At 47.1% G+C, this 13,779-nt stretch overlaps 1 protein-coding gene across 2 annotated transcripts; it reads left to right on the top strand.

The window, feature by feature from the left end:
* Positions 1–10,839: 10,839 nt before the first annotated feature.
* On the top strand, positions 10,840–13,722 carry LOC135398126 (uncharacterized). Of its 2 annotated transcripts, none has more exons than XM_064629555.1 (4): positions 10,840–11,034; positions 11,576–11,697; positions 12,271–12,600; positions 13,273–13,722. In XM_064629555.1, the coding sequence occupies exons 1-4, from the start codon at positions 10,986–10,988 to the stop codon at positions 13,471–13,473; spliced, it is 702 nt and encodes a 233-aa protein (XP_064485625.1). In that variant the 5' UTR covers positions 10,840–10,985; the 3' UTR covers positions 13,474–13,722. The 2 variants fall into 2 exon arrangements, with proteins under 2 accessions (XP_064485625.1, XP_064485624.1); XM_064629554.1 differs by having other exon boundaries at positions 10,842–11,034; positions 11,573–11,697.
* The last annotated feature ends 57 nt before the right edge of the window (positions 13,723–13,779 follow it).

The raw sequence follows: 13,779 nt of genomic DNA, 5'->3' as shown, positions 1-13,779 counted from the left end.
TATGTTTGGCCAGCGAACGGTCGCGGCACGAGATGATCTGGGAAGATGACGATGAGCCCGTTTCCGGAAAAAGCAACACGCTCGCGTAAGGTAAAGCTATTTCGCATTGTTTGCTTATCACATTGCTTATTTGGATCCCATCTTGCCTTATCTTCTGCCGGTTTTGCACTACTCGCTGCTGGAAGAACAAGAAGGAGGAAGGCAAGCCCCTGTAACGCATTCATGTTACTGTTGACGTGGCACGTCCGTTCTCGACCGCAACAGGAAATGAAGTCTTCGTTCCGAAAACAGTAGTAATCACAGCTAACAAATGCGCTATGCTCAGTGGCTTGGGACTAACATCTCCATTTTTTCTTTTACAAATCACATCAAATCAAATGCGCTATGATTGCGTCCGCCTTTCTAAATTGATTGATTATTCTAGTGGAACAGTGTTACATGCTGGCAAGTAATTCAGTTTCTGTGAATACAACAACCGATACGTGTGAAATTAGTGTGAAAGGGCGCAGTGTATTGTTTCCGCTCGTGGACGCGCGCAATTATACTTCAGCACATGTCGACAATTACTATCATGGTTTACAACTACTTTTCCCTTCGATTAGCGTAACTTAGCGGTAAAGAGAAAGTCTCACATTCCTATCTCTAGATGGAGCTTGAAATCTGTACAATCAGTGTGCCTTATTGTTTCGTGCCATTTCCTCGTTTGCGTGCTGTGCGTATCGATTCTCACGAGGTTTCTACCTCCGTAAGTTCCCTGTCGCAGTTTCGATCGGCGGGTAGAAATTCACTGCCGCTGTGCGTAAAACTCACATGCACTGCGCCCTCGAGTTGTGCGGGTGTATACCCGCATTACCCACACGCAGACATGTACAAAATACTCAAAAATGTATTTAAGATAAGATAATAAATACTAACGTTAGAATGTAATTAAGATAGAGTATAAATACATGAAAATTAATGTAATTAAGATTGAGTACAAAATACTTCAAAAAGTATTTGAAATACAATTAAGATACTATTCATCCTTGAACGCAAAAAGTCACCGGTCACTGATCAATGCGGCAAGTCGCCGCTACGTGACATGAATCACCAAAACCCAGCGCACTACGCTAACCGCCGCTGTGTGATAGGAGTCCTCTAAACACAAGTCCCAAAAAGGTGACAAAGAGATACCACATAACACCACTAAGTATATGTGACCCAGAACAAAGCAAACTTCTAGCATGTCCCTGATCGTCGAGGTCAGAATTCGGCATCACCATGTCAGGGCACGCATAATAGAGCCCTGACTGGCCAAGGATTAGTACACACGGGGCAAGATCTCTCAATGGGGACTTCCAAGAAGGGCCAATGTCCGGGTCAAGTCCAAGGGACTCAGGAAATTTCCACTGAACAAGCAAAATAATGGAAAGACGAGACACAGAAAGTCTGAGAGGGAGATCCAAAATATGTAATTAGAGTATTGAGTAGAAAATACCATAAATTGTATTTTAAATAGAGTACAAATACACAAAACAAAAAGTATTGAGTAGTGTACCAAAATACCGCAAATTGTATTTAAAATACAGTATTTTAAATACAATACTCCAAATACGTACAAGTCTGCCCACACGCCCTAGGCTAGTCGTTTGCCGCCTTCTTGCTAACTTACTCGTTAATTTCGGTATTTTCGCGATTTTTCATCACTAAAAATATCGGTAAAAGTGCTTTTTTTTTACATAACCTCACGGGCGTTTGTTCTCCCAGCGCAGCATGTGCACTTTTAAAGGAGTACAGATGGCCATCCAAAATATTTTCAGTTTGAGATATATGTGCGCCAATTTCCCGAACAGCACAAGATATTTTGATGTATGCAATTTGTTTCCCAGAAAAAAAAAAGAAAATTACAGGATGATTACGATTGCGTAACGCGAATTTCAGCGGTAGCTGCTGTGTGTAGATGTTGACACTTTTATATATACTGATATTTGCACAACTGGTTTAGTGTGACGAGTACTGCCTTGTGATTCGTGAAGTGAGTGGTCATGTGTAGAGCTCAGACTAGCGGGACAAAAATATTTTTGGATACGGACAAAAGCGGGTCAGGAAACGCTACAAAATCAGGACACTTTCCGGGACAACGTACCAATCTCTGAGCATGTCAAAACTGAAACCGAAACCGACAGTCTACAGACAGGAGAAGAGAACGGAGAAGAAGAAGAAAGAAGAAGCTGAGGGGAGGAGGAGGGGGTGAGATACAGAAACAGCGATTTCCCCGAGACCTTCCCGTTGACGGCTACCGGTGTAGAAAGTACACAAACACAGCCGTGCTCGTTCGCTTTCCACTCGACCCGCCTGGTGTAACGAGGAGGAGAAGGATGACAGATGACGCCATGACGTCACCGCCCTCCTTTTTCTTTTTGTGCGCGAGGGCTTGCTCCATTTGTAGTGGGTAAACGTAGAGTCATTAAATAGGTGTCAGAGTATCGTTTTCCTTTTGCGGCCTGACGTTACCTTTCCCCGCTGGTGTTTGCACTAAACGGGTTACGTGTTTTTTTTTTCTCTCTCTCTTCCGAGAACGTCGCCCATATTGAGCCAGCGCCAGTCCAAGTGCGTTGTGTGACCCCCACCTCAAACTAAATAACCGCTCCACCGCGGCACTGCTTGGCAACAAAACGCAGACTGCAGTACAAGCAATGATTGCAAAGCACTCAGGTCAGGTTACTGCGCCACCCGCAGATAACGGTTGTCGATCACGTTTTTAAAGAAAAAAAATACTCTGTAACAGGTAAAAGTATACTCATGAGAATGTGTCTGATATTTCACTCAAGATAGAAAACAAAAGTACCTAAATACATGTGCGAGAAGATGCAAAGCGTGTTGGTTGCGGCAGGGGACACACGTATGCTCAATTACTTTTACTCAGTGGTCTACATGAGTAGGGAACGTGGCATTGTAAGCTGATGGAAGCATGACAGGTACAGTGTTTCAGAAAAGTGTGGAAAAGTTATCCCAGACAGTGTGAGAAAATTCGTGTGATGTAGTCTTCTGTACTTTCCGGTGCTTGTATTCTGTTCGAAGTTTATTGATGATGTGATCGTTGTTTTCGTAGTTTCTGTGACGATTCGAACGCGTCTCTGCGGAAGGAGATAAAGAAGATGTTGACCATGCACGCTCCTTTCTCGCGTGCATGATGCCTTCTGCACGTTTCTCGGAATGCAAATCGGAGTTCACACTGTGTCTTGCTTTCGTCCTCACAACCGCAGCCTCCGTACTTATCGTCTTGTTATGCGCACACATGACACGCGAATCTGCAGAGCTTCCAGACGTCTTCTGCTGTCCCGATCTGGTACGCCTTCTGTGGAAGACTTCGAACAGGACCTTCGACCCTTGCCAAAACTTCTACAGCTACGTTTGCTATAATTGGGATCGCCAGGAAACTGCAACCCTGATTGAGAAACGACTTCTCGAAGACGTCTACACTCCAACGTACACGCTAGCTGGAAGCACAAGCTTGGCATCGCAGACCATCGGTCGGTACTACCGTGAGTGTCTTGCTGCTTTCTCTGCAGAAGACATGGGATTTCGTAGCGCTGTAACGGCCGTGCTGAGAACCATACTGCCAAAGCCATACCCAAAGGTAGAAGACATGTTTGACTACCTGACACGTCTTCTCCTCTTATATAGCGTCACCCCTGGCCTTTATTTTGCCGAAGACAATGGCGTGGCCATCCTACGAGTAGAGAAAACTTGCCTGGAAGATGCCCAGAGCGCTGAATTGACGGTCGGACTTGCGAGAATTAACGAGCTAGTTTCCACCAACGTGACCTTGCCAGAACTGACTGATTTAGCAGCAGATGTTTACCTCAGTAACAGCCCAACCAATACGTTAAGTTCAAACAAATCTGTACTTGGTGACATTGTTCCACGCCTGCGTTTGGAAACTTGGGAATCTGTTTGGAAAATGTACAAAGGCTACGAAATACCAGAGGTCATCCTCCACAGTCCGTTGACCATCTTGAAGAAGTACTTTTTCGTCGTCATCAGTGGACCACAACCGACCGCGTTGGCATTGCTAATGCTGGAAGCCAGTCTTCACCACTGGCGCTACCGATTCAGAGACCTCAAAAAATTTTCCAACAGTGGAGATTTCTGTAGAGAGTCCACGAACAGTCTGTCCTTGCTCTGGTACATAACTGTCGTTGAACGCTTTGCGAGCCCTAAAAAAGACCTCATGGTTCGTCAAATATACTCCGACATCTCCCAGCAAATAAACCGACATATCTCTGACGTCTTCTCACCAGAGGACGCTGCAGTGATACACAAGAGGATATCGGCAGTGAAGACCTATTTCCCTTTTGAAGTCCACTTGCACGACATTGTGCCTCCTGTGAATGCGACAGGCTACTGGACCAGATACCTGGCCGTGGAGGGGTTCCGGGTCAAGGTCAAAGCCCTGCAGAGAATGCATCGTATTCCAAGGCAGAACTACGAGTTGTTGAAGAAGTACGCTTCGTCCTCATTCGACCCACCTTACGTGTTTATAACGCCGTCAATGTACTCTATGGTCAATTTTACAGCAGGAGCGGAGAAGCTCGTGAACATTGCCGCTGTAGGAGTTGGATACCGAGCTTTCTGGGGATTCTTTCTCAATGATTCTTCGCTAAGTCCCACTGGTGCCAGCCTGATTGAACGCTTTTGGCAGTGTCAGAATGAAATTGACTGGTTAGCTACGGAGAGGCTACAAGTAGAAGTCATTGTCAATGTGTCAAAAGTCCCAGGGTGGCATCAACCAGTGACCTCCTGGGGTGCAGTCACAGCGTCTAGGAGCCAAATATTTTACATGAGTTACGTATTGCACCACTGGTGCCGTGACGAATTTTTCTCCGAGTTTTTGACCGCAATAGTGAACGATGTAATGAATGGAATTAGTGATTTCATGCAAGCGTTCGGCTGCCTGCCTTCAAATAGTAGAACATTTTGTTACCTCTCACCGCGGTATGTTGGTCGGTGAACTTCATGATATAAACGGTGCCCAAAACAACGCTTCGTTGCAATTTTCATTTCTTAAACTCTGCGTGCTGTTTAAATATACCAAGGTAATTTATTTGCATTATACTTCTATTTTTCTTGGTAATTTAGTTGGTACTTTCTTGTCTATTTTTCTTTGTCCTTTTTTGGGCTCTACAAGTTTCTACGAGCATGTGCGGCATCCATCAGTGTGCTCTCTCTCACCGTCTCTGTGGGATCTTTGCAGTGCAACCGACCAATGACTACAGAAGATATAATACAAGCGTATTAATTCTGAGCAACAATTGTCACAAATGCACGCGGTAGAGTGGTATGTTGCCGTAGAACAATCTCTGTTGACGGCATCGCTCGTAGCGCTGGTAGTGCAATATTGATTGTACCTATTCCGGGAAAATTCTTCCATTTTGGGGGCGCTTTTTAGTGTCTGTTCTTCGTTTTTTAGTGCCTTAAAATCCGCTCTATAGTTGTCACCGAATCAGACCTATAACATGAACGTTAGCTTATTGTACCAAACTTATCGAGAAATGCAATCTCATTTTTTCTGACAACGAAGTATAGATGGCTCGCTAACGCAGGCACCAGGCAGGACCAAGGCAGGTAGCCGTCTTGATGCGTCGAGAAAATGAAGAGGATGCTGGTGGTGGTGAAGATGAGAACTTCTCGCAGTGACTGGCCACGCTGAAGAACGCGTCTATTCGTCAGCGGGTAGCACCGTGCTTCGAGCTGACCAATAGGCGCGTTCTGCTCACTTCTCAGATGCATGAAGTATCGCAACACTGAACGAACTGCACGCGCAGGCGACATATGAGGTCACCACATAGCTCCAGCAAACATCCAGTTAAAAGAAGAAGAAGAAGCCTCCCAGACTATGTGTGCTGTACGCCTCAATGACCTCGAGTCACCTCACACCTGGAAGTACCAGTGATTTCAGTGTAATTAAAGGGACAGTCTGGACCCCAGATGTGAAGTAAATAGGCCTCATCAGATGATTACTTATATCTTTTCGGGCGACCATGCAAAATATTTCGTTTAAATTCCGCTCCGAGAATCTGTAATGGAGTTTTCAACTTGCATCTTTTGCCCCCGACTGAAAGCCGCAAGTGGGCAGTCGTCGTGACGCCAGGAGCGTTCTCTTCCGGACTTCGCGACGTCTGCTCGGCTCCTCTCGGCAGGCTGTGTGTTCTTTTGTGCGTCGCCGTTCTTGATTTCCGTACTTCCAATACACATGGCATTCCTGCTTTTTATTAACAGTGGTGATTGGTTACTGCATACGTGACGGTGTATGTTGAGCGATGAAGCATAGGTGTTCCTTAGTGCATCGTGAGAACAAGAATGAAAACACAACGTGCGTGTCATTTTTCGGGTTTGCGGAGACCGAACCCCTAAAACAGTTGGGGGTAGCCAGTATTCACTGTCCTTGGATAAAAGCTCGGTAAAGTACCAATGCCTTTTGAAAAGACAAGTACGTGTTGCTAAGTTTCGAACTCGTTCACGTCACAGATTTGGCATACACAGCATAAACATTTGTCAGGCGCGTCTCTCTGAGTTACAGCACCAACACCTGCATAGAATATGTTACAAGCTACGTAGTTAGGAATACCATAAGTTATTAAACAACTCGCCAATCCCAACTGGGTCAGGTCTCACCTGAAAATCTCACTGTTTCCTCAAATAAGCGCTGAGCGTTGTTGTGTCGTCTTGCACAATTGTGATGTCGGGAACAACAGTGACGTCACGGAGACACCGAAACCGGATATGGGTTAACTGTTGGATTTAATTCATTTTCTCTGAAACGGGGAAGCTTTCATCCTTTCTATTTTACGTGGATTTTAGGTGTGGAGTACAATCGAATGGAGTCGCAATCCGAATACCCTCCGGAGGTCCGGACTGTCGCTTTAAGCTCAGGTTCACTGATTGCCGCGGCATGTTCGCGAAGTCTGATATTAATACAGCGGCCGGTATGGCAAGTATATCGACGGCCACAGGGCAGCGGAATGCAGTAAATCACGTATGCTCTTGGCACTGTACATACTGATTTGCATACTCGAGGATGCTTGACCTCACCTGTACAAGAGGGCTCATATACTCCAAACCTAACACACAGGTTACTCAGCCTGAGATGCGCAGAGTAGGCCACTGTAACGGCCTCCATTGCATGATACTTAATGTGGCTTTTACACCGGCTTTCAAACACCTCTTCGGTGTCGGCGCGTCCAGACTCTGTTCCACGTGTGGTGTGCGCGGTGACCTCCATCAGGTGCCCTGATCTGCGGACAGTACGATCGCAAGCGCGCCCTGATGGAAACTGCTGTGCAACGCGTCGATCAACGCCAGTCCGACTTAGCCAAAATTCTCGGGCCATGGTCGGACCCCTCACATCTGATGCAAGGCCTAGGAGTTCTTGCTGAGTCCAGCACTGTACTAATCAACGGACTCTAATAGGACACCTTTCCATCATCATCACTTTCTCATCTCTTCCACAAGCCCAATGGAGCAGCGTGCCGCCATAACGGCGGCACATCATCATCCCATTTATGTATGTATGTATGTATGTATGTATGTATGTATGTATGTATGTATGTATGTATGTATGTATGTATGTATGTATGTATGTATGTATGTATGTATGTATGTATGTATGTATGTATGTATGTATGTATGTATGTATGTATGTTTGTATGTATGTATGTATGTATGTATGTATGTATGTATGTATGTATGTATGTATGTATGTATGTATGTATGCGTGTGTGTGTGTGTGTGTGTGCGTGCGCGCGTGCGTGTGCGTGCGTGCGCGTAACAGCTAGTCCTACATTACATCGCGTTACATCCTCGGCATCCATGATAAGCTGGCAATGTAAGAGCTCCTGTCAACTCTTTCAGCGCCCATTTTCAGCGCTGGTTTGTGCTGAGTTTGTTACAAGAGTTTGTTTTACCCATGATGTCGCTGAAGCCGTGGGATTGTTTTGCTTGGAAGGTTTTAAACCTTCCAAGCCTGGAAGGTTTAAAACCTGGAAGGTAGGAAAAAGGAAGGTAAACCTGGAAGGTCTTGAACCTGGTTTCGCCGTTGGTGTGCTGGTGCCGTGGTAAACTGAAAATGGCGTCGAAATTTCCGTTTGCCCACGTAATTAGCTTGTTCAGCTCGACGCAGAGTTAACTGGAACGCCGCTTCGACCGGCGGAGCAGGAAGAGAGCCACCCTAGCGGCGCTTAGGAGAAGTAAATAGAAATATTGTTTGGGCTGTCCCATTTGTGCTTCAGGGGTGTCTGCCTCGCCATGGGCTGTTGATTCGGCATTACCCTCCGCTGTAGTTATCATCGTGAAGTTTGTTTGGGTTTGCGGCGATTATGTAAAGGTGTACGCTGGCCGATATCGTACGGATGCGATGCCGTTATCTCATCGATGCCGCACACCTTCAGGACATTTAGCGCTGCATTGTAGGGCTTGTGCTTGTGCGCGTTCTTTCGAAAACACAACTGTGCTGGTCAGGAATGCAGATATGACACTGTGGGAAATCACAGAGGCGTTCCATGTTGATCAGAAGGTTAGGCAATGTATCAGTGCATAGGCATTGACAGAACAAGAAAAAGGCTATGTGAGTCAGGACTATCAAAAACAATGCCATGTTTTTTGTTAGCTCAGCACACGTACTCATCGCGACACGGTTGTCTGAAATCGCCTGTCGGTAGTCCTGCAGCCCACATTTCCTTGATTGCCATCGAAAATATTGTATTTGAATGCTACACGTGTTTCTTAGTCGAAATAAATTATCTTGCAACACGTCGTGATTTGAGACGGGATAAACCACGGGTTGGTGGTTGGTTGGTGGTTGGTAAACCACGGGTAAACCACAAGTATGGCCGAAATTTTGGAGTCCTGGACCACTTTGGGTCGCTTGTACCAACATCCGCATCATCTGCAAAACATACGTGAACGCCTGCAGTTTGGCTACATCAGGAAAAATGTGGCCCACTTCATGTTGTATTCTGTTAGACATCCATGTCAAAGTCTGGGTATTTTGACATGGGGTTGCAGCGGGTGGTTCGCCCGGACTGGTAGTCCGCCGTCATCTTCATTTATGTGACGTATTTTTATTCTCGTCTACAGAGATTTCTAATTTTTGTACATAGATATTTTACTTGAGGCACCATTTTGTTTGTACATTTATATGTACATTCATATGTATTGAGGTTTGTACATTTATATGTACAGATGATAAATAGTAGTGGTGACAGCAAACGGTGTGTGTGTGTGTGTTGCTTTCGTTTGCATGCCGCACTTTGGATCCCAAAAGAAAAATCAACCAGCAGCATCTCTCTCTCTCTTTTATCTATTTTCTCTCTCTCTTTCTTTCATCTATTTTCTCTCTCTCTTTCCTTCATCTCTTTTCTCTCTCTCTTTCTTTCATCTCTGTTCTCTCTCTCCTTCTCTTTCCGTTGAGCCCTTGCGAAAGAGCAACGAGTGCAAGTAACCTGCAGCCGTAAGCGCGCGCGCTCTCTCGAGGCAACAGTTCTGCACTCGTTTCAAAGATCCTCCCACTCAGAACTCTTGCCAAGAGCGAATCGGAGAATGAGTGAAGGAGGTGAGTACGTTGTGACGTAGCCTGGTCCCCTGGCATGTGACTCATGACGTAGACTGGCGCAATGAAGAAGTACGGCGCTGGGATTTGCCGACGTCACGCGACGATCGCGGCTGCTATCTCTGGCTGTATTTGTGAATTTGATTGCGCAGTAACGATGCACCGCAAAATATTTCGCGGTGCATATTTTCCTGGTGGACAGCTTCGCGATTGAGACGCTTTCGAGCCACTGTGAGTGTTACCTCATTGCTCGCACTTGTGTTCGAGCCTTATGGCGAATTCGGGTGGTCATTTCGTGGCATTTTTTCGTAGCTTTTCCTCTTTTACGTTTCTTTTTTGCTAGATCCCGAAAGTCACGTTCCCTTGGTCAAAGCGAGGCAATGTCGCATGTTCGCGCGGCGCTTTCCGAGCCTCAGGAATTTTCCAGCTAGCACATTTCCGTGTTCCAGCTAGCACATTTCGAGTTAGCCCGGTTTCGAAACGATCGAGCAGCGGGTTGCCCAACCATATCCTGTGTCGTCACATCCGCACCGCAAGGGTGGCGGGTTCCCTCATTGGCCCGCACGTCGAAGTTCGCTAAGTTGGTCGTGCGATGAGGTGGTTCAGACGACAGAGCTGACGACTGGAAACGATCATGCATCCAGCAGGTTCCCCTAAGCTTCAGTCGAGCGCTGTGCGACTTTGGGAGTCCCAGCCGGTTGTCATGTAAACCCTCGCCATCCGACCTTGACGATTAGTCGACTGGGGCTTTCAGTCGGCATATCAGTCCGTGTAAACCGTGTAATCAGTCCATGTAAATGGAACCGTACGGACATGTGGCTAGGGAACCGAGATACCTGTCCGCAAGTCTGTACAGTCTCATTCGCTGGTAGCGTGTGACTCCGAGGAAGGAATGCGCCGGAGAGCGTTCCGTAAACTTTTGTCCAGCACTCTACCATATCCCCAAGAACACCAAATATCCTCTGCACGTACGAATAATGTCCTAACGAGTTCGTACGTCCGATGGATGTCCCTCAGATATCCATCGGTCGTACAAATCCGTTGGGACATTATTCGTACTTCCTGAGGACATTCGGTGTTGTTGCGGATACCATGTCGCAAAAAGCCAGCGAGTATAGCTGTCCATCCTGGGTTACCCCAGTCACTATAAGACAAATGCCGACACCGTTCCGTGTGAAGTCGGACTGCGACACACGACCTCCCTTCCCCGGCCAACCGTTCAGAAAAGGCCCGCCACCACCACCAGAGGACGAAGACGATATACTCGCCCGTGCATCGCTCGTTTCCCGAAATCTGTGGCCAATCTCCGTGGCCTTTGGGCTATGCGCCACCCATTCTAAGCAGAAGACGAAGAAGAAGAATCTGTGTCAGCCGAACCATCTAGAGGCCTGGAGCTATGGCACTTCCAGTCGCAAACACCATGGTGGGCACGCACAAAGATGCAGGTACGTCCTACTGTACATGGACGTCATATGTTCCTGCGCATATTGTACCGTACCCGGCACACACTCTATCTAGCAAGATTTGGATAGGAAGTAGTTGGTTCGCGTTGGGGCCTTACTGACAATCACAGAAGGAGGAAACTCTTTTCTATTCCTTCTGTCGTGAGAAAGGCCTCGTTGCACACTCCCTTTGGTTTAGCAAGTGTTGTTCCAACACGACATTACGTTGGTATGCAGAAGAAACGGGGGTAGCTAACGACCATACTAACGATCCTTATACATCGTATTCTTTTTTAATAGCGTGTATAAAGTAGAGGGGGATTAAACGGGAACAAGTGCTAGGAAACTGTCTATATGCTTGTTGAGAGCCTGGGAGGTGAAGCGGTCACAGACCAGCTGGAGAATGGCGAAAGGAATAAGATGAGGATGCTGTTCTATATTTGCATCCGTCTGACGTCACGACACGCACCGCGCGCGACAAAGATGCGTCGGGACAGGCAAACGAGCTGTTTCCAATACAGCATTCTATAATTCTCAACAGCAGCTGCCCAGGAAACACTGGACATCAGCTTGAAGAAGGGTCCTGACACGTGTATGGGCATGGGCTTCGGAATGGTGCTCAAGAGAGTCATCGACGAGCAACGGAGGCAGTTCGTCATAGTTGAGGTATGACGCGTCATGGAGGCCGACAGCCCAGCGGCATCACTAAGGGGGTGCGTTCCGAACCTGGTGATATGCGACAGAAGGGGGTGACGTGCTGCACCAGTACCGCCTCCTCCTCTCTTTCTGTAGCGAAAAGACGCCAAAAACAACACAAGATCTTGGCGAGCGTGTGATTTTTTTGTTCTGCGTACGATATGATACTGTTATTTATCGTGTATCGCCTCGGATGGAAAGGGACTCATTATTTTAGGAGGTGGGGGGGGGGGGTGCCCCCCCCCCCACAATAGTGTCTGGCCCCACATTGGTTAAAGCTGGGAGGCGTGCTCTTTTTTTGTGACACTGATGCAGTTGTCGACAACGACGAGCTCCCGGTCTGCTAGGTCCTCAGTTGAGGAGCTAGGTCTTCGGCAGTCCTATAGATGCTCGGCTTGGTCGAGCGCGGTCGGTTAATTGTCGCAAAAAGGCGTACGCTTTCCACCTATTCGGAGTGATAACGGTATCATTCACCGTTCCATGTGGTGAAGTGTGTGATTGCGCAGGTGCCGTTGATGCCTTTCAAATGTGACCTCTTTGCAGAAAGTTAGAAAGGACGGCCCGGCGGAAGCGGGTCACGTCCTCGAGGGTGACATAGTGGTGGCAGTGAATGGTGAGAACATCATGTGGATGGGATTGCCTCAAGTTAAGTCTACGATCGGTAAGTGTCAGAAAATCGTGCTCACGGTTCTGACCTCGGGTACCTTCCGCCTCTTCGAGCGACACCGAGAGAGACTCGTGCAAATGGTCGCCTCAGAGACCCTCAAGCTCCGTAACATGGGGAGCCTACGTGGGTACTACGGTTTCGGGACGTTCGAGCTCCGGACTTCCAACGTCGCCGGACAGATAATTCGCTGTCACCTCATCCTGAAGGTAATTTCTCACACGATATACAGGGTGTCCCAGCTAAATATGACCATATTTTTTTTAAAATATACATCACTTTTTTCCGAGACGAAATCAATTGCAATATAGCATATGCTGAAGGGCACTCCCCAGGAGGGCATTAGCAGACTACTAAGGCAATGTTTTAATTAACTTGCAATACTGTATAAGTAGTAATTTTCGCGAGGACCTATTTTTCGCGAAATTCGCGAAGGCCCGTATTTCGCGAATTTAAAGTCCCGCGAAATATTCGAACCAATGACAGAAAAAATACGTGAACGAAATCTGTAAGAAGTTTGGCCCAGGACGCTGAGGCAACTTATGTACACAGGGTTTCTTACGCCATTACACTGCAATGCCTCGCAAAGTGTTCAGTTCGCCGCTGCAACTCGAGACTGTAATCTAGCCCTCAAGTACGAATCCCGCGCGGATGTAGGCGTCCCGCCATTCCAGTTCCTTGTAAGCCTGGAGCCTTGTAAGCCTTGTAAGCCCTTCAGCATTTGCTATATTGCAATTAATTTCATCTCGAAAAAAGTGATGTGACCATTTTTTTTTTAAGAATATGGTCACATTTAGCTGGGACACCTTGTATATCTACCTGGCTTTCCCTCGAACTAACGAAAGCGTTGAGCCTCGATGACCTGCCCATCCACACCACAGGTCCGAAACCCGCGGGTGGTGACGCCGGGAAAAGGTATCTACCCGAACGATGTCCTGCTGGCGATAGAAGGTGTCTCGGTGGACAAGATGGATACGGCTCAGGTGAAAGCAAAGATGGCTGGCTGTTGCAGATCCGAAATCTCCATCACCATCGCACCGATCTCGCTACTACGCGTGACCAGGCCGCCCTTGATTGCGTGAAGCAGCGAGAAAGGCAGTGAAGACAAAATAGCTATAGCGTCACCTGAAGTTTGCGTTTGTAACTCTGGCGAAGATTGATTTATTTGCGAATTGAGACTACGATGGTGTCACGGAGTCTTTGGCACCCCCTGACACCACGTACTCTCGGTCGGTGTCCTTGCGGACATTCCGCCTGCTTCGAATGTTCGTGTAAAAAGCGTAAATATTTTTAATTTTGCGCCGCCTATTAAAATAAAACGTATGCAAGTAGTGCGAGGGTTTGTTGAAAGAATACCTGAAACTGCATGTCTTAATTGCTGTGGCATC

This window comes from Ornithodoros turicata, chromosome 6 (assembly GCF_037126465.1).
Source record: "Ornithodoros turicata isolate Travis chromosome 6, ASM3712646v1, whole genome shotgun sequence".
In the NCBI taxonomy this organism is placed as follows: domain Eukaryota; kingdom Metazoa; phylum Arthropoda; class Arachnida; order Ixodida; family Argasidae; genus Ornithodoros; species Ornithodoros turicata.
The sequence above is the reverse complement of the archived record's forward strand: the minus strand, read 5'-3'. Positions and strand labels throughout refer to the sequence as shown.